This window comes from Prionailurus bengalensis, chromosome B4, assembly GCF_016509475.1.
Source record: "Prionailurus bengalensis isolate Pbe53 chromosome B4, Fcat_Pben_1.1_paternal_pri, whole genome shotgun sequence".
Taxonomy (NCBI): domain Eukaryota; kingdom Metazoa; phylum Chordata; class Mammalia; order Carnivora; family Felidae; genus Prionailurus; species Prionailurus bengalensis.
In genome coordinates, this window is record NC_057358.1 from 133289715 (window position 1) to 133314736 (window position 25022).

Genomic DNA, 25022 nt, shown 5'->3' on the forward strand with positions numbered 1-25022 from the left:
GCACCATCTACCACTTTGAGATTCTTGTGGAGAAGGTAAACATTTGGGATATACTTACACTAGAATATTTGTCTGAAATTCAAATGGAACCGGGCATTCTGTATTTTATCTAGCGACCCTACTTAGTGAGGGCCACATTTCCTCACTCCTACTTTCCGTGAGCCACAGCCCGTCTCAGTCATTGTTAGCTATTTTGGAATATGCACAAAGTAGCGGGAGCTAGCAAGCACAGAGTGCCTCCTATGTGCCAGGCACCATTCTAAGTGCTTTGGGTGGCATTTCAAGTATTCAAATATCTTCACTAGAACACTAGAAGGCAGGTATTATTATCATTCCTGTTCTAAAGATGAGAAAACGGAGACCCAGAGAGATTAAACAACTTTCTCAGGATCACCCAGATAGCTGGTGGGACAGCCAGGACTCGAATTCTGGTAGCCAAACTCCAAAAGGCCAGGTGCTTGCCCACCTCACTGAATGTGGTGGCAGCACCAAGCAAGGGGTAAATACGCCGAGTCCCCCAGAAGAACAAGAGAGGAGAAGAGCATAGGGTATGACAAGGGCAGACCCCGAGTCAGGTTTAGAAGGAACAGTTGCAGTTAGACCCGATGCCTTTGTTTACGTTGGAAAAGTGTGCCCCTAACTTTGGGCAGACGCAGCCCCACATCAGGCCTCAAAGTTTGATAGAAGAGCGCCGGTTGGATTTTAGCCCCCACGGCAGGCTGAGCCACAGGCCCTTGTGCAGTAAACAACCTGCACAACGGTACATAGCCACCTGAGTCGGGTGACGGAAGGAAGACGGCTGCAGAGGTGAGGATGGAGAGGGAGTGCTTGGAGAATAATGAGAAGCCATTTCCTAAGGCATGCGTGCATGGGTGTGTGGTATTCTGAAGTCCATTTGGACTTAGATCCCCGTGGGATGGGGAAGAGATTGCTGAAGACCTAAAATGGGGGAGAGGGTGAATGGGGGCATGGTAGACAGCAGCCTAATTAAAAGACATAAAAAGGGGATGCCTGGGTGGCTCTGTCGGTTGAGTCCAACTCTTGACTTCAGCTCAGGTCACGATCTCACTGTCGCGGGTGGAGCCCCGCATTGGGCTCTGAGCAGAGCAGGGAGCCCGCTTGAGATTGTCTCTCTCTCCCTCTGCCCCCCTCCCCGACTTGCGTGAGTGCTCTCTCTCTCTCTCTCTCTCAAAATAAGTAAATACACATTAAAAAAAAAGAAAAGACATAAAAGGAAATTCAACAGGCTAGGAAAATGGACAAGGAGTGGGGAACAGAAAACACAAAAGAGGGAAAGTGAGTGAAAAAGACAAATTTCTTCCACGTTGCATTTCCCTGAGTATGGGCCTGAAAGAGAAGCTGACCCTGCTCTGGTTTACGTTCTTTCCTATAAGGTTATTAGAGCACCACGTAACGAAAGGGCCACCGACGTGTCCCAGTTTGATCTCAGGAAGGCATTGGGGTGCACTTTTCATGAGCTCCCAGGGAACAGAATGAAGAAAACCATGGAGAATGGTACGGAGTCAATCCTCAGAGTGCGTCGATGAATACGTCCGTGTCAACCTGGAGGGAGTCATTCAGGAAGAAATTGAGCTCGGAGATCACCAGTTTGCCTGCGATCACACAGCTGGTGGAGGAAGGAGCAGGACCCTCGCCCAGCTGTTCTTGACTCCAAAGCCTGTGTTCCGTTTATTACGGTGTAGAGGCCACAAAGGCATTAAGCTTGCTTGTACGGAAAGAGTCGGGAGAGAAGCCAGAGTGGGGGAATATAAATCCGTGCCCAGACAATGGCGATGGACTGAAGACCTGGCCAGTGGCGAGGCCCCAAACAAGATCTAAGCCAAAAAGACAACGTTTGAACCTCACGTTTTGGCTCCCAAAAGCCTCTTGCAGAATCACAAGTGGAGAGGCCTGGTGTGGCCCCTCTTCACGCTGGGGGACCCTGGTGCTTTTGTCCTCCTGGTTTGCTGTGGAACCCCGACGGCCGGCAGTGTCACGCGTGGTTAAAGCTCTGTCGTCCGGCTGCAGGCATCAAACGTGTCCTTCCGCTCAGCCGGGCTGAGACCATTTCCTTAAATACTGGGCTCAAACCTGTGTAACGCATTTTGAGAAGAGCACTGACAGACGGTGGTGTTACCTGAAGGAAATGACCGGAAGAGCGAGGAGCCTGAGCCCAGTCACCCGGAGGGTGGTGGAGGACCCAGGGACAGTCACAAGATTTTGAGACTTGTGAGAGTCCTCTTTATACATTCCTTTTGGTTTTTTTTTTTTTTCTCCTTAGGGAAGGATTCAAACTGAAAATTACAGCGAGACATGTGCTCCAATATAACCAATGCACCACACTGTTTCCAATTCAACCTCCCCTCTGCCCATTCTCTGTCATCTCAATAAATTCGAGAGAGACCGGGTCACGTCCAACTTTGAGAATCTGAGGTTTAGGGCATCAAAACTAGCAGTTAAAAAGAAAGAGACTACTTGAAGCAAAGCAAATACAGGCGTTCCTCAGTTCAAGCAAACTCAAATTATGACCTACATTTCCAAAAAAGATAAGAATAATTGGTAACTATTCATCGGATGGAAGTGAGGCGCATTAGCATCCCTCCTACTGACAGCTTTTTAGTGCCTTTATGGGGCGACTGGGTATGTAGAAATGTAGTTACCTCCAACTTTTGAGGGATAGACTTATCAAATGAAGCAAAGTAAACTGTTATACGGGTTAATGTCCACTTTTGCAAGCTTTGAGACCAGCGAATTAAAAAATGACCCGTATTCCAATAATAAATAGGGGCTTGGGAATATAAGTAAAAGTGACAAGAAGATTAAAGCACTTGTGACCACACAGTCATCGACTCTCTGCTTTTGTGCTTTGCCCAAATAAGAATTAAGGTAGCGCTAAGTGCAGACTGAGGGAAAGGAGAGAGGGTGCTGAGCGCGGGCTGATAGCATTTGGGAGCGAAGTTGCAACCCTGGCGACGTCAGGGCCAGAAGACGGAGGTTTTCAAATATATGACAAATGAGCCAAGCGTTCAGAGCCCAAATCAATAAACACAAACATGAAGTGAACAGACGGGAAGAGAAGGAAAAGAGAACATGAAGGCACCATAAAATGTCGGTGATACGTTTGAAGAGAAATCATGATGTGAATAGAAATTAGGAAGTGAAGGGGGAGTTGGGGAGAAAGGAGAAGCCTGGGGATTTGTAAAAGGTCTGTCTGTCTCTTCGCTGCCCTCCACTCACATCCACCACCACCCCCCCTCCTGCCCTTCTTGTAGGGCTCGTGGAATAATTTCTGATTCTGGGGGGCAGGTGTCTTTCATGCTCCATTCTTGTTTGGACTTTGCCAGCGGGATTCATGGTGTTTCTGTAGACAATTGTTATTGCTTTAGGGAACAATCAGGATAAAACAAGGAAACAGCAAGTGATAGCTCAGCCTCGGGAGGCGGCAGAAATACCGGGCTTGAATTTTGCGGCTGTGTGAGAATTGCTCCCATCAATTTCTTGGCTGAAGGACAGCCACCCAGGAAGGTCTGGGGGGCCCTGAGCTCGTTGGTAATTACCCTGAACTAGTGCAGGACTTTCCACGTTTGCTAGGACCGGCAGAGGCACCGCGGTGAAGGAAAGCGAGCACGGCCTCGCCAGCCAGCAGACTTGCACGGTAATCGCCGCCCTCCATTTCCCAGCTATGAAATGGGAGTGGCGGTCGGGTAGCGCTAGGAATAACGATCATAATCATATTAATGTAGCAAAGTGCAGGTGAGGCCCTTGGCCCATGGTAGACCATATGGATGCGTGGAACTTAGTCTCAGCCGGTTCTGGTCTCTGGACTTGGGTGAGGCATGGTCTGCGTGAGCTCCCTGCGTGGCTGTCCTGGGGCTTCCTTTACAGATAGCAGTACAGTCACTGAGCTCCAGGCAGAGGGCAAAGTTTAGAAGCCAAATTGGTCTTCTGTTTCTCAGCCTTCCGTTTCGCCACTGCCCTTTGGTTTGGGCTGTCTCTTCTCTTTACTTACGGGATTGTCTTGATTACAGGACGTTGTGTCATACCTTCTGCTGTTGCTGCAGCCGGGACTCCATAGGGAGTAGAGAGAAGCTAGCGCTCACCTGGGGTTAAGTGAACAAAAACGGAGATTTAAGAAGCCGGACAGTGGTATAGGCTTGGTGGATTTCTAAAAACGATTTGGAGACTGTTTACAAGAAAGGGAAGTAGAGGGGCGCCTGGGTGGCTCAGTCGGTTGAGCTCAGGTCATGATCTCACCATCTGTGAGTTCGAGCCCCACGTCGGGCTCTGCGCTGACAGCTCAGAGCCTGGAGCCTGTTTCGGATTCTGTGTCTCCCTCTCTCTCTGCCCCTCCCCCACTCACGCTCTGTCTCTCTGTCTCTGAAAAATAAATAAACCCTAAAAAAATTTTAATAAAAAAAAGAAAGGGAAGTAGATAGGTGAGATGCGAAATGATGGGAGAAAGAGACACTGAACTATCGAACGTCAAGGATGAGCCTATCCCTGGCGACACTGGGGATGAGGATTAATATCTGAATTCTTGATGCAGAACCTGAGGGGGGGTGGTAAGTTTTCCCAGCGAGCAAGGAAGCAGCCAAACAGATCTGAAACCAGGTCTCTCTCTGACAGCCAGGTCTGTGCCTCGCCACCGTTGCTGGCAATCTTGCCTTGCAGAGAATGGCAAGTTAGGAAAAAGAGAATAGGATTTGCTTGAGTTTGATAGAACGTAGACATTACGCTTAAAGAAAAGGATTTTTTCTTACAAAAAGGGGGAGGACGAGTGAAATTTTACGTGACGTGCTTTGAACTTGGAAAATAAATAAATAAATAAATAAGAGGGGCACCCGGCTGGCTCCGTCGGTCGGAGCGTGCAATTCTTGATCTCGGGATTGTGAGTTCAAGCCTTCCACTGGATGGAGAGATTGCTTAAAAATAAAATCTTAAAAAAGAAAAGAAAGTTAAGTTTGATAGTTCAGACTGGTGTGGATTACAGAAGAGTAGGCTGATAAATAACCAGAAGGAAGAGCAAATGACTCTTTGTCCTGGGCGTCACTTGTCTTGGCGCCACTGGGAGGGGCAGGGGAGGGGAGGGGACATGCACAGGGACACTCTCCTGATTTGTCTCCACCTTCTCCTCCCTTCCCCTTGCCATCCCTCCCCACCCAAAACCAAAAAAAAAAAAAAACAAAAAAAACCTTAAGCAGGAAAAGAGGAGCTAATTAAAAAGGAGGAAAACATCCTTGAGACCAGTGAAATCTCCCTAATCCACAGTGACAGGCAGGGACCTACAGAACAGCAATTTGATTAAATAAGGATATAAGGGATTTAGAGGGACTCTCCAGTTGTGTCAGGTTTGTCTGCACGTCTTTGAAATATACTTATTTGGCTCCCAAAGCTAAAAACAAGCTGAGGAGATGGTTCCCATGGGAAAATATTTCCCATGGAAAATTGGGAGCCATCTCAAGGCAAGGCCAAAGGGTGGATTGAGACCCTAAGAGGTTGGCAGAGGGTCTACAGGAGGTGCACTGGTAGAGAGAGCATCCCAAGGTCAGGGTGGGTGAAGCCAGCCTCGCCGAGGGGGTAACAGACTGCTGTCCCAGACGGGGAGGAGAGAACGGCACACCTCTCCCGCCCACGTCTCATCTCTCGCTCCAGGACCCGCTGCCCGTGAGTTACCTGTCATCGGAGACAGCCCTGTGGCTGCTTCCAGCCGAGGTGAAACAGCCAGAGGATGGTTGTCACGTAGGAAACACACCTGCAGGGAAGACGGAGCATACCCTGGGGGTTCTTCCTGAGCCACTTCCTTGTGTCTTCAAGACTTGCGTCAGCAGATCAACCACCGAGGAATTAATGTTCTCGGACGGGCCGTGGAGGTCCCCTCTAGCTCCCTGCCGGTCACGCGGGGGGATTTGTGCCTTCCTAGGGCTTTGGAGGGGGAAATAATGAGTCACCTAGGGACAAGAGGAAAATAAGAACGTCTCATGTGTGCAAAATCATTTAAAATGGAGGCTCTTAGTACTAAAATCTCAGCCAACTAGCCAGAAATGGTTTAGTGGAGTATATTTCACTTGTCTTTGCTTACTCTGGTTGCCATAAAGTCTGAAATGTTTATGTCCCTTAGAGAGAACACCTGTGGAAACAGGCCAGGTCTTCCAGAGAAGGCTGTTTATTCCCCTGAGATCCTGAACCTAAAGAGGAATGGTCCTGCGTCCCTGGCTGGGGAGGTCTAGATAAGCATGGGAGCTGTTGGTTGTAAATCCTTGAAAGCAGAGGCCCCTGACGGCCATTCCCAAGTACATGGCTATCTATCTGCAAGCTTGGTGCTGCCTCAACTCCCACTTAGCCTCTACACGTGGCCACAGATCCGAATCTCCAGAGAAACCAGAAGGAGGATCTCACTAGAATAGGACTTGAGGGTTTCTATTTTAAAGGCTCCAGAAGATGAGTTAGAAGTAATTCAAGAGCAGGCACAGTAAAGAAATACGCACGCCTTGTTAGACCTTCAGCGAGAAGGCTAACATTTTCAACATGGCCAGCTGATTAAGAGGTATTCTGTAAGCAGGGATTCCGCTGGTTTAGAATAGAGCACAACTGTCATTTGAAAGCCCCAAATGAGGAAAGGCCAGCCCTTGATCTCTTGGCCAGGCTCAGCCTTTTTCTTTCCTTTTTCTCACTTTCTTCTCCAAAAGAGATGGATTTGGGTCCCTAGGAGAATATTTAAGCAATAGCCAGCAGGTGAATCCTAAGGTCGTTGTCCCTCCTAAGCCTACACGTTTTCAGGAAGGGCCATCTATGACCTTTCTCAGCGTCCTGGTCCGACACCTAACGCCCAAGAAAAGGCAACTAAGGCAAAAAGGCTCCAACCACAGCTCTAGAGTTCAGATGAAAGAAAAACACACCGTAGGGGTTTCAACACGAATCAATAACCTAGACTCAAAAGCGGGAGTGAGGGTCTAGTCACTCTGAGAGGAGCAGAAACACCTTTCCAGGAAACTCAGGGAATTTAAGTGTCAGAGAGCGAGTAATTGCAGATGGCTTCTAGCTCTTTCCCGGCAAAGTAACTCATGTGCTGTAGGGGCTTGAGACTCGTTGAAATGTTAAAGTTTACACGCCTTAAAACACACAGGAGACAATGAGGACAATCACCAAACCTGCCTAGATAAAGACTGCGGGCACTCAAGATGGAAAAAAAAAAAATTTACGGGATGGAATCCACGGTTTGGGGTGCACCATTGCCCTCTATTGGATTAAATAAATCAGACCTCTAGTGTGGGAGTATGTTTTATTATCTCCGGCTGAGTTTGCCGAGAAGTCAGGGCACCTCCGAGTGGAAAATTAATTGATCCTTGTAAATGGGTCCTCTGTCTGCTGCCCCTTCCCCGAGGAAATCAATTACAGTTATAATTCTGAGGGCAGGTTGCTGATCGCGTTTTCAAACACTCAGCGTTTCCCAGGTGCCTACTAAGCACCGGTTCGATACGGTAGGGAATCTGAGGATAAATGACAGCAACCACTCCTACCATTTATTGAACGCCTACTGTGTGCCGGCGTCTTTATACGCATTAACACCCCTCTGGAGTCAATGTGGTTACTCCTGGCTAATGGATAAGCAGGACGCTGGGAAAGTGAGTGACACCTCTCGGATTTAAATCCAGGCCCATCTACTCCTAAGCCCACACTCCGTCCACTAAGCTACAACTCTTCCCCTCCAGAAGTTTACAAACTATTAGGGGAAGTAGGATATACATATAAACACCTGTACCCGGGGTCCACAACGTATAGCCAGTAGGCCAAATTCCACCCATCACATGTGTTTGCCCATGAGCCAAGATGGTTTTCACATTCGTAAATGGTTGGGAGAAAAAAATCAGGAGAGGAAGAATACTTTGTGGCATGTAAAAAGTATATGAAATTCAAGCTTCGGTGTTCGAAGTGTTATTGGAACCCAGCTACACCCATTCCTTACCGTTCTCTCAGGCTGCCGTCGGGGCTACAACTGCACGACTGAGTGGTTGTGGCAGAGACTGTATGGGCCGCAGAGCCCAAAATATTTACTCTCTGGTCCTTCCAGAAAAGGTTTGCCGACTCCTACTCTATACTCCAAGGTGAAATGTTACATATCAATAGGAGAGGCTTGTAAAAAGTGTTCTGGGACTTAAGAAGAGGGGAAACTAACATTTAACCCACCGGTGGGAGGTGTCGGAAGGATCTACAGGTGTGCTCTGTTTTAAGACTCAACACATGAAAACCCAGCATTTAAAACAGATAAGGTAAAAGCAGTTATTTGCATAACAAATTTTCCTTTTCATTTGGTAAAGGGATTCACCATGGGGTTGCTTTATAGAGTGAGCCTCTATAATGCATGCTAATATGATTCCACTTACAAATACTCTATTCCTAATAACTTTCCGAGAACATACCTATTGTGTACCGTGAGGCTTAGCTATAATCTTTTTTTTTTTTTTTTCCTGGGAGTGTAAGGTTTCTTACTGCTGAAAAGTAATGGAGCTGACCTTGCCAATTCAGCGGGGAGGGGAAGCATTCTGCGTTACCTTCTCATGGTCTCCAAGAGGGGCTTTGCCTGACAAATGGAAGAAATGCCGTGGGTTCCAAGTCTCTGCATTATGTGAAATTAACCCGCCGGGAGAATTTTACGTTTTTAGCCAACCTCCTCTTGGTAACTGCAGTTAAAGTCCTCACATGTAAACTCATCACTATTCTATCGCTTCATTTCATACACAAGATGCAAATTAATAAAAATCACAATATTTATAAGGAGCAATGTTTCTCTCTTAAAAAAAAAAAAAGAACACATTAGCTTAACTGAATTACAAGTGCAAGTCATATCATATTTAAATTAGAGCTCTCCCCCAACAAAATAGGAAGTGGTGTGGCCAGTTCAGTATAGGACCCAGTTCCTTCTTTCTTCGGGTCCTGAGCCTGAATCTTCCAGCAGCTTTGCGGTGTTATGCAATTGCTCTTTTCAAGAGATGCATAAAACGGAAGCCGCGGCTATTCATAGCCAACTTAGGAGGAGCTGAAATCTTTCAAGAAGTTTCTTGCCTGGTACCATCTCGACAGTAACTACGTGTTTCTGAACACATCCAATTAATCTGGATTTCACAGGGCGGCTCTTTTAAAGAGCCGTCTTGTGGCTTTTGTTTTCATCCTCTGTGGTGACTCTATCTTAGAAGTGGACATACATTCCTGGTATCTAAGCCTGAATGTTTTTCGGGTGTTTTGGTGGTAAAAGAAGCCTAAATGGAAATGCAAGGGCAGAGAAAATCATGCGTGGGGAAGTCCTGTGCCGCCAAATGGCGTAGATCTGTGTCGCGGGGCTGCTAATGGATATTGTGCGCAATCCATAAAGGGACAAAGTGAGAGAGACACAGAGGGAGGGTGAGAGACAGAGCCAGCATTAAGGGCAGGAGCCCTGCATGGCTCTGAGGCAGGAATCCTGGGCAAACGGCGTCGTCAACGGGCTTGCGGTGGGTGGGGGATGCTGATGGAGGTGGCTTGACTGCCTCCGGAAACTGTCACCTCAAGTTCACATTCTCCAGCAGGTAGCTTTGCAGCCATTTCTGAAGCTCAGCGCTGGAAGGAAACGCACATTTAATCTGTCTGTGAGGTTCTTTAAAGAGATGTCTCTCTCTTCATCTCCCCCTGAGGTCAGGAGCACGGTAACTGCACACAGTAGCTAGAAGGCTCCATTGCGTTCTTGAATTCCTGAGGTGGCCAGCATCAATCGATGCATCATGGAAGGTACTGACTATAAAACAAATGGACAAACACTGAGCAAAATATGGTAGTTCAGTGTTCTTCTTCCCTGGTGGTAATTCAAAAGTTTTCGAAGTTAATACTAATGGGTACAGACAAATGGGATATAAATTTCCATGCATTTTTATGACCAAACAGAAGCCCAAGCCCTGGGGGGGTGGCCCTGCTATTAGGGAAGCAGGGAGCAGTAAATGCAAGGGGAGAAATTGCAAAACGCCGTGATTTCAACGAGACTAGAACACTCCCACAGGCCCCCCTGAACGTCTCCCTCCTACCAAAGAGCATCTGAACAGATTTCATTTCACAAATGGAAATGAGACGCAAACAAATTTTTTTCAAAGTGATCTCATTAAGAGTGGGCCTGGTTTCATTGGGTTTTCAGAGCCAGGATTAATATTATAAGCTGGGGAGTTCTGTCATGCGCCCCGGGGGGAAGGCAGAGAGAGACCTGGTGCTTCAGGAGCAACGCTGCCTCACCTCCTCACGGAAGTTACGCACGGCCAGCCTGGTCCAAGCGCCCAGGCCGGATCCGAGTTCCATGTAACATAGGAAAGATCTTCCCAAGCTCAAGGTCATATCTAGAGCATGCCTTGGATATTTTTTGCATCCCTAATTTATGTGACTTTCTAATATGTTTAGCATTTGCCCTCCCCTTGTCTCCATCCTGCTTATTAAGGTAAATTTGCATAGAAATGGGATCTTGGATTTCAGGACCATTCACCTGACACTTGATCTCCTGAGGTGACCAGTATCTGTGTCAATACCATGAGGGTGACCCACAGACACCACATCTCCCTGCAAACTCAAAGCAAGGCCTTAATTAGGGGAGGCTTTTCATGTTAAAGCCAAGGGGTGAAGCAAATCAGCAAAAGCATTTAGCACTCACTAAGGAGGGCAGAATACTCCTTCCTGTTGAGTGGGCCATCCTAGGTCACAATTTTAATTTGCCTTAGATGGACAGATCCTGAAGAAAGGATACAAAAAGTATATATCTTTGTGGGGGGGGGGGGATAAATTTTGGCACACAGTTAACTATGACATTTTGCTTGGGCTCCTGAAATATTTTTTTGCCCAATAGCTATCTTTCAGATGGGTAATCGTCATCTCTACAAATTACCTTTGGAAGACCAAACAAATGTGGAAAGTCAGAGAAACGGGTCACTTGGCTGCCATCACTGTGGCAGTGGCTTTAATCCCCTGATCTCTGCGTGCCGCACCCTCCCCACCGGGCAGCCACCTTCCTTAGTCACCTAAATCTTGTCACTTGGGTGGAAATTCCCACAGAGAGGGTGATTGTGGTCCTGGTTTACTGGTCACTGAAAGTCATTAGGTGTGAGTTCACTGACGTAAAGGGGTTCAGACTTTGGCACATTCTGACAAACGTAAATGCCAAACAACAGCTTCCAAGACTGTCCCAACAGCGAACTGTCTTAGCACAGAAACAAAGGACTTGCAGGTCTTGGAGAATAGGCATCAAATTCCAAAGAGGAAAGTTCATAAAAGATGGGAGAAATCAGGAGAAAACTCTTCTGTCTTTTCTGTTTTTGAGCTCTTTTTGGCCAGGCTCCCTTGCTGAGGATAAATTCATTCAAATACAATTATTTTAAAGACAGAAAGACTATCTAGTTTTATCTCGTGCAACATTTTGCATCTATTGTTTAATTTTTAAAAAAATTTGTTTTCATCAAATTATTTTCATCAAAAATAAATATTTTTGACAGAGAGAGAGTGTGAATGGGGGAGAGGCAGAGAGAGAGGGAGACACAGAATCAGAAGTAGGCTCCAGGCTCCGAGCTGTCTGCACGGAGCCCGATGTGGGGCTCAAACTCATGAACTGTGAGATCATGACCTGAGACGAAGTCGGACGCTTAATCGACTGAGCCACCCAGGCACCCCGCGTCTATTGTTGAATTTAATCTCACATCCTTATAAGTTGAATCTTATGATCTCCACTTTACAGATAAGGAAACTGAGACTCCAAGAGGTTTAGTTATTACACAAGAACATACAGCTATTCGCCAACAAAACCAGGACTCTGCTCTATGACATCCCCCGTCTCCTAAAACAACAACAACTGTATTTCATTTGTAGGCTAACTTTCTTATTTCACACAGGCCTTGCGTATTACTGGGGGTGGGGGCATTTTAACTCAATTCAGAGGTATTATAATGGTATCTTTCAAAATGTGCTTGGCTTACACTATAATAATGCAATAAGGAATCTGACTAATCGAGTCCCCTGACTCTAAAGCCAGAATGTTTTCCACTCTCAAGCCATGTGGAAGGATGCTAAGTTCCCCACTGGCCGATGCCGCCTAATTCTCTTAAATGATTCAGATGTAAAAGAGAAAATGGCATCTGTCTAATTAACACCGCCCGGTTAGCTATAGCTGCCAAGGGACAGCCTCAGGACGATGTTTACAGTCTTTCCAGCCCCTCGGGCCCCAAGTTAGAGATGATAGTGAATCTTCAATCCTTATCAACCAGAAGCAGAGATGCCCCAGAGATGGTGACAGGCCCGGCAGGCAAAGGGCGGCGAAAGGGGAAAGGTGCTGCTGGCCTTCATTTCCCGCTCCTGGAGCTGGGGGATTCAGGGAACGACGGGAAGCAGATCCCACAGGCTCCCTCCCGCAGCAAGTCCACAAAAACAAAAGCCCTCCCTGCGAACCTGGGTCTTCCTCTCAGGCCCGGAGACCTTCGGCCAAGCGCCTACCACCTGCTAAGACGGCTAGGTGCCCGCTGCTCTGAGCCCTTCCCTGGACAGAAAGGCACAATAAACACATCACCTCTCTTCCAGCTTCACATCACGACATGGAAGCCATTGCCAAGTTTGACTTCACCGCCTCCGGCGAGGATGAGCTGAGCTTTCACACCGGAGATGTTCTGAAGGTAGGTGACGTGGGGCCCCGGGGAGCCGCGGGGGAGTTTGGGTTACTCTGGTCTGGTCACTGTGTTCATCGAACAACCCATGGCTTTGTTTCTTTTCTTTTTTAAGTTTATTTATTTATTTTGAGGGAGAGAGAGAGAGAGAGAACGAGTGGATGAGGGGCAGAGAGAAAAGGAGAGAGAGAGAGAGAGAGAGAGAGAGAGAGAGAGAGAGAGAGAATCCCAAGCAGGCTCCACACTGACAGTGCCGAGCCGGATGTGGGGCTCAAACTCACAAAATGTGAGATCGTGACCTGAGCCGAAATCAAGAGTCAGATGCCTAACCCACTGAGCCATCCAGGTCCCCCCACCCCCATGCCTTTGTTTCTTCAGAACTGCATGTGGTTTCTTTCAAAAAAGAGAAATTCACCTCAATCAAAAGGGTTCCTTCTGAGCTCCCGGGTGCCAGTTACCAGGGTACATGACGGAAATAAGTCACCATCCTTGTCCTGAGATACTTGTGGTCTGGAGAGGGAAAGAAATCCATCCAAAGGGCTCTTACAGATGTTCTCGTCTAAGTGCTCAGGGAGCACAGGTGAGGGAACAAGGGGTCCCACTCGAGAGATGGGGGGGGCAGGAAGCTGCAGCAACACCTGTGGCCGGGGAATGCAGGGAACGTGGCTGGACGTTTACCGGAAGCTCAGATGTAAGCAAGCCCGTGTGGCTTCAGTGAGCACTGTGAGGTTCAGTGTCGCCAAAACTCAACCGAGGGTGCAGGCTGGAGACAGCCGGGAAAAGATGAGTGGAACAGACATGGGCCAATGGAGGCCATGCACACCCCGGCCACTCGGGGACGCCTTCAAACCCGCCTAACACCCACACTCGAGTTGTTGTGGCTACGTGCAGAGACAAAGTGGCCTTGGACTTCCACATTCCATGCATCACACTTGCGGGCTTCACATTTTAACCCCGATTTTGAGCAAAAGCAGAAGCCCTTCTGCAGGCCATCTGGGGAGTCTGTGATGCTAATGCCCACCCCGCCACCGGCCTGGCCACAGAGCACCCTCAGAAATCCTGATTCCCGCTCCTCAGCAGCCGACATGGGCCTTCTCAGCCTGCACAGCAACACTGAGGCCACCAGTCTCGCCCCTAAGAAGTATATTTGCCGTAGTGAGAGCCTTGTCAGTACGTGACGGGGTGACTCAGAAAGTCACTTGGTTTGGGACTTGAACACCCCCAGTAAGCTCTAGTAAGATAGCTGTGAAGGGTGTGCCTTCAATGCTGGAGCTTCTCAAGGTCAAAACGTCACCTGGGCCGCCCACCCAGGGAGAGGCGACCTTCACTTCTGTGGGATCTTACCAAGGTCACAGAGGCATCTGCCACACGGTGAGCAGTCCCTCCCTTCTCTCTGGGATATTGTGACCATGTGATTATCAACCGCTATACAGGGTCCTCGCTCAAAAGAGGCCAACGGGCCAACTCCCACCCCTCATCGCCCATTGCGAACAGAACCCAATATCTTGCTCAAGAGTTTCCTATTCCTCAGAAAAGCAGAAAGAAAAAAACGTTCCTCAACTCTGCTTCTCAGTCCACCTCCTGATTTCTTTCTTCTCCGTGGCTCCCAACACCAGGAAGAGTTCCCTGTGCTGGTGCCTCTACTTCCTCACCTCCCACTGAGTCTGCTGGAACTTTCTGGAAACTGCCTCTTACCCTCAACACTCCCTTCAAGTCCACCCGTGATCTCCTTAATGTATCATAGCATGACACTACTATAGCGCCTGTAGGTGACACTGTTAGCTGTCCCTCTTCTGCATCTGACCGGAGCTCTGCCTCGCTCCTCAACATTACTCTGTCCTGAATATTCTTCTTGAGATCTCTCAAGCAATCCCCCGCCTCACGAGAGAGGAGTCTGGTGAAGTAAAAAGGAGCAGGAGTTTAGAGCCAGAGAAGTTGGGAGTTTGAATCCCAGCTGACTAGCTGTATGGCCCTGGATCAGTCCCCTGCCCCTCTGAGCTTCACTGTCCTTCATCTGCAAGCGGGGACCGTAACTATTTTGCAGGGTTTGGGGAAGGATTAGAGGTAATGGCCCCGCCTCAAAGTGGATGTTCCGTGAATGGTTGCCGTATTCCAGTATTGCCCATTCCTGCCACCGTTCAGACCATCGCCACAGCCCCTTGACTGACTTCATCACCTCCTGTCTCTTACTCCTTCAATCATTCTACGTACTAGTCTTCGGAGGATCTTTCTGGGAAAAAAATCAGGTCAGATCACCTCCTTGCTCAAAAACATTCAGCGGTTCCCCATTACCAGTTGATAGAAAGTTAAGCCACCTGGCCCCAACCCGCTCCCCAACCTCCCCAAGCTCTCGTCCGTGAACACGCACACATACATACACGCACGCGCACATACACACACCCTTGTGTACGTAATGCCCAGGTCACGCTGCAATATATACACCGAGTTTCTCGCACTCTCCCCGTACTCCAAATGCCTTTCTCCTCCACAGCCATATTTGACTACCTCTGCCTCGGAACCCTCACTAATCCTCCACACCCCCTATGGCCCCAGCAAAATGAGTCACTCCCTCGTTAGCTCTTCCACGGCATGGCAACACACGTCATTCAAGGTGCTGCTGATCTCCCCTCCCGAGACGGTTATTTATGAGCAGCCAAACCCCTGTGCTCTTACGAACACTACACCCACCTCCCATCACTGCCCTTACCCTGTGGGATCCTGACCGCCCGTGCATGTGTTGGCTATTCCACTCGCCAAAGCTCTGTGAGGGCAGGGGCCAGGTCTGCCTCAGTGTCCAAAACAGCAGAAAGGTGACCCTCCCTAATATTTGATGAATGAATGAGTGGTGGTTTCCTCCATCTAGGAGCTCCCTGAGAGCAGAGCCAAGCTGGTTCATCTTTGTGTCTTCCCAGCAGCGCCCCCCACGCAAGTCACAGCCCCAAATAGGTGCTCAGCGCAAATTGCATGAATTGTTAAATTGCATTTCTGCACGCTCGTGTGGAATTCCATCAGAAGGGCAAACCTGTCCTTTTCAAATCCTGTCCCTGGCAGCTGTGCTGATGGAAAGAAAAGTGGAGAGGGGATTGTTGGCCGAACCCCACAGCATGTCTCTATCATGGCGGTCAGTAGCCCTGCCCGTGGGTCTCTATGTATGACTGCAACATCTGCCCCTCCGCTCCAGAGATGGGTAAAAAGCCCCAAGATCTTGCAATTGCTTTCCAAAGCAGCTCTTGACCGCCCCAGCAATTTACTCCTGGGATGCTCTTTCATCCTAGACTTTTCGTGCTAAAAGACTAAACAGACTTTTTCACTAAAAGGTACAAACAATGTCTGGCGAGCTCACCACCAGCTAACCCCCTCTAGACTGTGAGTTCCCCAGGACACAGGCCTCAGCTTCCTCATCTCTGTATTCCCAGCACCTAAGCGCAAACAGCAGGTGCTCACTAGATGCCGATCAAAGGACGATGAACAAGATGATGGACGGGGAACTCTGGCCGAATGGCTCGATCCAGCTTCTCCTGTGACGGAAATATTAGGAGTCAGATAATTTTATGTTCATGCCTCAACCCCTTGGACCTGCAGCTCTGTGCGGCCCCAGACTTAACATTTTCCCTCTTAAATCTGCCGCTGTTTAAAAAAAAAAAAACAACAACAACAACAACCCAGTCCATTTCCACCTGCTTCTGTACTGTGTCTAACTCAACCCTGTTTCTTCCTACTAAAACAGTGACCTGAAAGCATGAAGAGTTAATCCTATGTAATTAACTGCAATACTTCAGATTTCTGCTATGCCTCTAAGAGCTATAATTCCATCCAATTTTAAAATTCTCCCAACTGTACATTTTGTCCTCTTCCCACGTCTAACTTATTCTCAGGCCATGTAACCCAGAAAATTATTCTCGTAGGCAACATTATACGAATTAACATACAGTAAAGTGAAGTGTAAAACCTCGTGTGTTCAGGCTGAACCCCTTGCTCGAGTTTTCATGATGGGGACAAGAGATAGGGGGAACCGAACAGACAGAGAGATGAGAAGAACAGGAAGTATGGGGCCCTGGGCCAACAACGGCAGAAGGAAACCACCTCCCCCCAAACACTCCTCTTTGCAGAAAATGAGATTCTTTTAAAACCTTGCCTTCTATACGCCATAAAAAGCCTGTAAATTCACCTCTCTGGGAACACGATCTTAGGCAGACGGAGCACCAGGTGGTGGGGAGAAATGGCCGCCATCGTGGGATAATCTTTCAGTTGCTACAGGAGGTAGATGGGTGTGAGCCACAATGACTAAAATTACAGCTGGTTTCAGGTCAGAGAACAAAGTACATAGTTGGTTCTTACCGTGATGAGCCAATTTCCACATGGCCTCTTTTACCTTATCCCCGCTCACCTTCGTATTTGACATGTGCTACCCAGCCCAAACATCGCACTCCCATGTGACGGGAGAAAGGAACTCCAAAGCCATACGTTGAGGGGTGAAGGCATGGAGTGAAATGTCCTTGTGTTCTCTGTGTGAATCCCGGGCACCAGTGCCGGGTTTCCAAGTGCTTTTTTTGACCTAGATTTTTCTGCTCCCCCCACTCCGCCCCCTCCCGGCATACACATACCCATGAGTCCTTAGTGATACCAGCAGTCATATTTAATGATAGAAACTATAAAGTTTTCTGTCCTCAGCAATTCTAGAACTCAAATATGAGACACACTTTTATTTCTTCAGAACAGGTGATTAAATTCAAAACATACACATATAACGCTTTAAAGAACTTATAAACCCTACTATGTCCTTCGGAGCTGGAGGTCTCCCTCCCAAGAATACCACATTTTGCAGAATTGTGTTTTAAAAAAATTTTAATGTTTATTTACTTTTGAGAAAGAGAGAGACAGAGGGAGGGAGGGGCAGACAGAGAGGGAGACACAGAATCTGAAGCAGGCTCCAGGCTCTGAGCTGTCAGCAGAGTCTGCTGCAGGGCTCGAACCCACGAACCACGAGATCACGACCTGAGCCGAGGTCAGATGCTTAACCCACTGAGCCACCCAGGCGCCCCTTTCAGTATGCACTTTCTGAAGGACTCCGAGGTACCAGAGCTCATCTGATCCTCACATCAGCTCGGGAGATGCTAGCTGGTTGTCACTGTCCCCATTTATCAGATGGCTAATTGACCTGCGGAAAGTCACACAGCGAGTGACAGGGCCAAGCTGGAAACCAAGCCTTCTCAATTCCAAACGCGGAGGGCCGGCCCCTTTCTTCCACCCCGGGGGTGATATTCGAAGTATCAGTTACTTCGCTGTCTTCATCTCTGCTCCTCTCTGGGACAGAGAAACCCATGGGACCGAGACTTCAACTCCACCTGCCGTAGGACGACTCTGAAATCCCCAATGCCAGCCCCGACCTCTCTGCCCAGCCCAGACACACATCTCCAACGGCTCACTGAGCTTTTCTCCTCAGACTCAGGGGGCAGCTTGGATTCACCCACATGCACCCACATGCAATCTGAAGCCCATGGGTTTTGCCTCAGACCTGCTTCTCCTCATGTATTAGCAAAGCCATCACCACCCACTCGGTCTCCCAAGGGCGAAATCCGGAGCCCTCCCAGAGTCCACTTCTCCCTTGGTTCCAAGAACAGTCACGAAATCCCGCACACTTTGCTTCCAGGTTCCTCTAAAATACCTCTTCCCTTCCCAGGATGGCTGCACTCCCTTCCCAGACTTTCCCCTGCCCAATCCGTCTTCACTTTCTGACGCAGGGCTCTTTCTTGGCTCTAATTCTGGCTGTGTTATGTCCCTGCTCAGAATCCTTTAGTGGTTCCCCATAAATTTCAAGATGGAAGCCCAGACTTTCCAACATGGGCTACAAGGGCCAGTACCTCTGGTATCCCCTCGGCCCCTAGGGCCACAATCTAACCTCCCTCGGGACGAAAGCCTTTCATTCCCAGAATGCACCTCACTTCCTCTCATCCCAGAAGTTCCTGCACCGTCTGACTTTGCCTGGGTAACTCCTTCCGTTGCCTGGGCAACCCCAGGGTCTCTCCTCCAGGCAGTCTTTCCTGCCCACCTTCTGCTTTCTCCTTTAGTGTAGCATGTCTATCTGTTACGGAGTCTTCAGCTACAAGAAACAGAAACTTAAATGCGGCTTAAACAATAATGCAAATTTATTACTTCTCGTACAAAGTCCCGAAGCAGGAGGGCTCCAGCGTGGCTAATTCAGTGGTTCAATGACACCGTTAAGCTTCTTTTCATTTTTTTGCTCTGCCGCCTTCATTATTGTTCAAGTCCATGCCGCCCGCTTTAGAAACATTCTCAGTGGGGGATGGGGGCAAATATTTGTCTTTTAATAGCGAAACTACTATTTTCTGAAATAACCAGAAGCCACATAGAGCCGAGTGGTGAGTCATATGAGTAATCAAGGGAAGTGATAGCATTTGGGGTCACAGTCAAAGAAGGACCATACAGTAATGAGACCGAACTTCTGGTTTTGCTTGTGATCTGGCTCTAAAAGCAAGTTTAGAAAAGGCATCCCAGACATGTTGAGTTACGTCCAAATTGTTTGTGAAGCACATGGAGTGTGAACACAGAGAGTTACTGTTTTCAAAGCTGGCCCCACTGGATGTTTAAGTTTTAATTTGCTTGTTGAAAAAAAAAAAAGGAACAAATTAAATTTTTAAAAGGTTCCTGGTTACCTAGCAGAGAAGAAAAAAACCACGGAGTGGCCGCTCTTGCCTTCCCAACACCTGCTCACATGAGGAACTTCAGATGCTGAGATCTGGGACACATGAGTTTCCAACATATAAAGAGAAAGGATTGCAGAGAGGCCCCTGAATGCTGAGTCTGGGAGGTCACGCCATGGTGGCGTCCCATGTGTGGATGGCACTAGGGGACAGAAATTAGCTCGGGGTCAAGGAAGCCAAACTCTAGAGACAAACCTGTTGCTCTCCCACTGGAGCACCTGTGTTGTCTCTCTGGCTTATTTCCCTCTAAATCCAAAAGGGTGTTCTTTGCCCTGCAGCCCCTTTCTTCTGCCTCTTGGCGTCCTCCCTACAATCTTCGTCCTTCCTTCCTTCTCTTCCATGTAGATCTTAAGTAACCAAGAGGAGTGGTTCAAGGCGGAGCTTGGGAGCCAAGAAGGATATGTGCCCAAGAATTTTATAGACATCCAGTTTCCTGAGTAAGTATTTCCAGCCTGCTGACACGGGCCTACCCACTCACACTCCCCTTACTTTTTCAGCAGTCACTAAAATTATCCATCCATACCCAAGACACTGTCAAAACCGGTTGCCTCTGGAGAGGGAATCACAAAGCTGAAGGCCAGGGTGGGAGGGAGATTTGCATTTCACTGCATTCCCTTTTGAATTTTATACCATGTGCATGTATCGCCTGTTTTAGGTTTATAAGCTAAACTCATCTATAACCGCAATCACAGGGTTTCCACAAATTCCACCGGGGGCGCTGTTGGCCACCCGTGTCAGAAGCTGCCTCTTCAGAGCGAGTCTTTTCTCCCAACCCCTTCCACCCTCACTAGGGACCCCACACAGCTCCCTGCCTTCCCTAAACCGTGCTCAAACCAGTGAGAACAATCAGAGTGGGGGGAAGAGGAAATTCCCTTCCTAAGGAGGAAACAGAAAAATTGAGATTGGGTCTCGTTTGTCTCAAGAATTGACCACAAAAGTTAGATAGAAATCTAATCTGGTCCGCGAGTCACAGTCTAGCCCAAAGAGCAGAGGTCTGTTAGAAACCCCAAGCGGTGTGGGCGACCCTGTGAACCAGGACTGACCACTGAACCGACAGAATGACCACTGACCTCAGCGCTTGATGTTGCCCTGTAATCTCCTCCATGACCCCCTCACACCTTCTCGCTCCTTAAGCCTCCAGCCCCTCCCCCACGGCACTGTTGACTCAGGGTCAGGGTCACTGGGACGATCTAGCCACCGGAAAAGCCCCTCTTGCCCATCCCCCCACCTGACTCACTGCATCCACCCACCTCCTGCAACTTACTGGGACACTGACTTTCCTGCAGCCGTTTGGGAAGAATCGTCTGTGCCTCTGGCAGAAACTCTCCCCTCTCTCTCTGTCTCACATCAATTCTCTCTTCCTCTCTGCTGGGTCACTCCCATCCACAAAGATGCTGCAATGTCTCCCGTCTAACGAAAAAAAAAAAAAACCAAAAAAACATTCTTGATCCCAAGTCCCCTTCCAGCTACCACTCCCCTTCTTCAAAAGAATTGTGTGCACTCTTATCTCTAACTTCTCTCCTCCTACTGAAACCTTTTTATCAAGGTCACAGTGAACAACTGGGTCCACTGTCTCAGCATGGTAGAACATAAGTTCCGTGGCAGCAAGAGTTCTTGTCCACCTTGCTCACCACTGTATCCCGAGTGCCCAGAAGCAGGTCAGCGCATAGTAGATATTTGATAAAAACCGTTGAATGAACAAGTGAATAGCTTTGGAATGATGCGTAATAACGTACCCCTGCCCGCTCGTTTAACTTATAGCGTGTGGACGTTTTTTGCAAGTCTTGAAGTCACGTGTCAAACTCCCATCAGAGGATAAGTGTGTACTTTCTAAACGATCTCCTAACTGCTGGCTGCCTCTTCCAAAATATTTCCATTGAGGTATGGCTGCTGAGGAGCGCGGCCCATTCCTCTGCCCGGCCCCATTACATTTCCTGCACAAGGCAAAAGCTGTGGCGCGGGCAGTCCCTTGTTCAGCCCTGCAGCAAAGCACGACAGATATCCTGGCAGGATCTCTAGGCAGGTGACCACCAGAAACCCTCTGCTTCCAGCCCCTCGGAGCCCAAAGAAACTTCGCCTGCAGGCACCAGGTCTGGAATAAGGTGCTCCTGTCTGGAGTCTAGGTTCCTAAATTCCAGACAGCGTAGAGAATTGCTCACAAAGGAATCCAAAGAGTGTGGGACATTCACCTTAGGGGGACGCACATACTAGCCTTCCAGGGGCAACAATGGAGCAGCCGCCTTGAGGAAATGGGGCCAGTCCCTCGTAGGGCCGCTGAGTGATCGCAAACACTCATTTCGCTCTTGTGTGGTTGAGAGGTTTCTGGCCACCTGCCCTGAGGCTGCAGCTACTGTTTGCCTTGCCTCTATGGCAGCTCTTGGCCTTCACACGCGCTCTGCCGCCTGCCGCGACACTTAGAGGCTGCCTGCCACCCTGACTGTTCCCCTGAAAGTGTAGTTTCTCCCCTGTTTCTTCTTTTCCACCATAAAGATTATTTTCCTGGATTTGGGGGAGGGCCCCGGAGCTGGCTGTGTAGACGCTGCTCTCTGGTCGCTGCTAGCCTTGCTCCATGCCACCCGGATCATGAGGGCCCCTGGGCTCTCAGGGGGGCCCAGTGAGCTCTCAGCCTGGGGGAGAGCCCACGGCTCCCCAGCTCCGGTCCCCCAGCGCCTGAAGGGGCTCCTGTCTTGCTGGCACATCATCTGTCCCTGCAGCGCTCTTTCCTAGTGACATCCCTCACATAGCTGCCAGCAGGCGGCCGCTTCCCGCAGCGAGTCACTCCCACACTGTCCCATTTTGGTGCAGTGGCACATTTCCATGATTCAGGTTTTCCAAGCGAGAGAGAGGGAAGGAACAAAGGGGGTGCGTCAGGGGAACACTCACTTGCCTCGCCTGCAAACCGCCTAGAGCACGTGTTTGGTTTTAGAGGCCCCGGCCCCCCCTTCGGCCTCTTTCTGCTCTCTACTGACCAGAGTCCCCGGCCTCTGTCCCTTTGGCTCATCTCTTCTCCCCTTCCCCTCCATCGCTCTGGCAACTCACCAAGATCCTCTGGTTTTATCTCATCTAATAGATGGTTTCACGAAGGCCTCTCCCGACACCAGGCAGAGAACTTACTGATGGGCAAGGAGGTTGGTTTCTTCATCATCCGGGCCAGCCAGAGCTCCCCAGGGGACTTCTCCATCTCCGTCAGGTACTGGCCACCCCCAACCCAGACTGCTAAGGCCGTGAGGTGACCTCTTGAATGTGACCTATTTATTGCTCAGGAGCATGGTGGCCACGGGGCCCAGGCATCTTATCAACTGGGATGCCGTCCATTTCCTTCCGATGACACATGTATATAACTCTTCGGTACGCTGGTTTGTGGCCAAATTATGTAGATGTTCATCTGCTTCCCCTTCCAGCCCAAGTGCTTCTGGAAGGACAAGATTTTATTCTATTTCATCTTTGTGCCTTTAACAGTGCCTTGCACCCAGTAGGTGTTCAATGAGTATTTGTGCAAGGAAGCGGGGCAGGAGAAGGAAGGGAGAATTCCCAGGTGTCCACATCTGTCTTGAGGTTTAAATCTGAACCTTTTCTTTAACTACTGATATACGTCGGAAGAAGGCTCCGAGGACAATTAAAATCCCAAGTCACTGCTGTAGGGGACAGAGGTGGTTGTACATGGGGGCACAAAAGGAAGGGCCACGTCAACACACTGTAATGCAGCAAGCTGACAGCAGCAGATGGGAGCCGAGGAGGGCTGGGGTGAGGGACGGTAGCAGCAAAATCTCACTCGTGTGCATGCCCGGGAGGAAGTGAGTCAGTCCAGGCATAAACATGACACAGCCCCACACTCAGAAACCCCAAGTCTGAGCACACTGCGTGTGGTCAGCCTGTCTGGAATCGCGAGTCCCATATCAGGCGTGGTGGCCACATGTGAAAGTGCATAAATTAACACTGATTTCCATGCAGGAGGAGACGTGTGCGGTGGGACCGCCTGTCAAGTTCATTGACAGGAAATGTTGGTTCAGATTGTTCAATACGCTTTGAAAGGCGTACAGCTTTAGTGCTTTAAGCGCATAAATCCAATCTCAGGTAATGAACTGAGGCCACTTTACTCTTTAGAAAGAATGGATATTTTAAGGAATAGGTAGGAAGGACTTACAAATAATGGGTCAACCATTCATATGCACGTATGCCTCTAAAGTGCTCAAAAATAGCTTGGTCTCATTAGCTTTGCCCTTGCAATCTTACTTAAACTCTTAATTTTCCTTAACTAAAACTTTTTTTTTTTTTTTCACAGCTTAGGCAGTAGTAAATTTTAGCTCAGGCCTACACTGATGTATCACAGATTCTAAATTTGTCAGGTTTTAATGCAATTTTGCTCTATTGATAAATCCTACAACCAAATCTCTTTCTTAAGGGCCCCGATTACAGACTGGACCCCGGAAATGGTTACATTGAAGGGCATCTCTCGGTGCCTTTGGTTTGCATGAAGTGGACTGTGGCTTTTCAGCTAGAAATCATGGTTTATATTTCCTCCACTAAGGTGAATTCTCCAAAACGGTCAGCCTTGACTTCTGCCAGTGCAGCTCCTTGTGAATATCGCCATAATCATGATTATATCTCTTGCAGAAATGTGGCATAATATATTCCAAAGCAAATCATTTTCATTTATTCATACATCTGCTTTCTGTCATGCAAAGATAATTAAGAGCTAATTGTAGTCCTATCACTTAGCATTTGTTAAGGGTCTGAAACACTAGGTTTTAGAGTCTGGAGCCCTGAGTAACACCCTTTTCTCGGCCCCTCTCTGAACTTGACACATTGGTGCAGCCACTCTCTCTCCATGGGCGCACATGACCAGCTGCAAGCCTGACATCCAGTCCTCTCAGCTCATGAGAGAGCAAGGGTTAATGTTTCTCTCTCTGTTTCTTTGACTAAGAGGTGGTAGATGAATAATTATATCACAAGAATATTTCCTCCTCCACGCACAGATGTGAGGAGTAATGACTTAATGAATTAAGCCGTGTGGTGTTAGAGTGAAGAAAGCATCTGTTAGGGGCCACCTCCAAGGGGAAGGCCGTGCAGTGATTGCAAAGTCAGTTCTACCCCAGAGCAGTCCAGCAGAGGTCACTGCGCAGGCTCACCTGGCTCTGAGCAGAGCCCAGCCCATAAGAGGAGACTGAAGATCAGTCAAAATTCCTGTCCCCTCTGAACATGGACCACTGATTCCATCCTTAAGAAACCTGCGCTAACCTTCCGAGGTATCTTTACTCTCCAACTCTCTTTAAATTCGTGACCTTTCTGTTGGATCAGGCAATTCGTATCATTAGTTTATTTTTAGACATAAATGTGTGTCTGTTTGACAAATAAACTTGACATCCAAAAGAGAAGGACTTGGTGATGGAGAAACACTGAGGAATTGAGCTGTTACTAATTGAGCTATTAGTAAAGGCCAAGGTCCCCCTTTCCAGATGAATAAAATCCAATTTCTCCAATCCTGGTACAAATATTTCCAGCTGGTGCTAAAAGGTGCCGATCTAAAAGAAGTTAGCATGTGCACACGGTGTGACAGGCCCAATTCGCTAGACTGGAATCAGAGAGCGAGGTTCTTGCCTCAGCTCTGCCACTCACTCACGGTGGCCTTGGCCAAGCCCCCGCCACC

General features: G+C 48.5%; 1 protein-coding gene across 3 annotated transcripts in view; it reads left to right on the top strand.

The window, feature by feature from the left end:
• Window positions 1–25022, top strand: part of GRAP2 (GRB2 related adaptor protein 2) — a 61788-nt gene that overhangs the window by 29079 nt on the left and 7687 nt on the right. The window contains exons 2-4 of one of the 3 annotated variants that reach the window (XM_043562665.1): window positions 12571–12662; window positions 19721–19812; window positions 22446–22565. In XM_043562665.1, the coding sequence (XP_043418600.1) occupies window positions 12585–12662; window positions 19721–19812; window positions 22446–22565 (290 nt within the window). In that variant the 5' untranslated portion in view covers window positions 12571–12584. Of the gene's footprint in view, window positions 1–12570; window positions 12663–19720; window positions 19813–20927; window positions 21034–22445; window positions 22566–25022 lie in introns of those variants that run through there. The other 2 variants (XM_043562666.1, XM_043562667.1) reach the window with 2 other exon arrangements.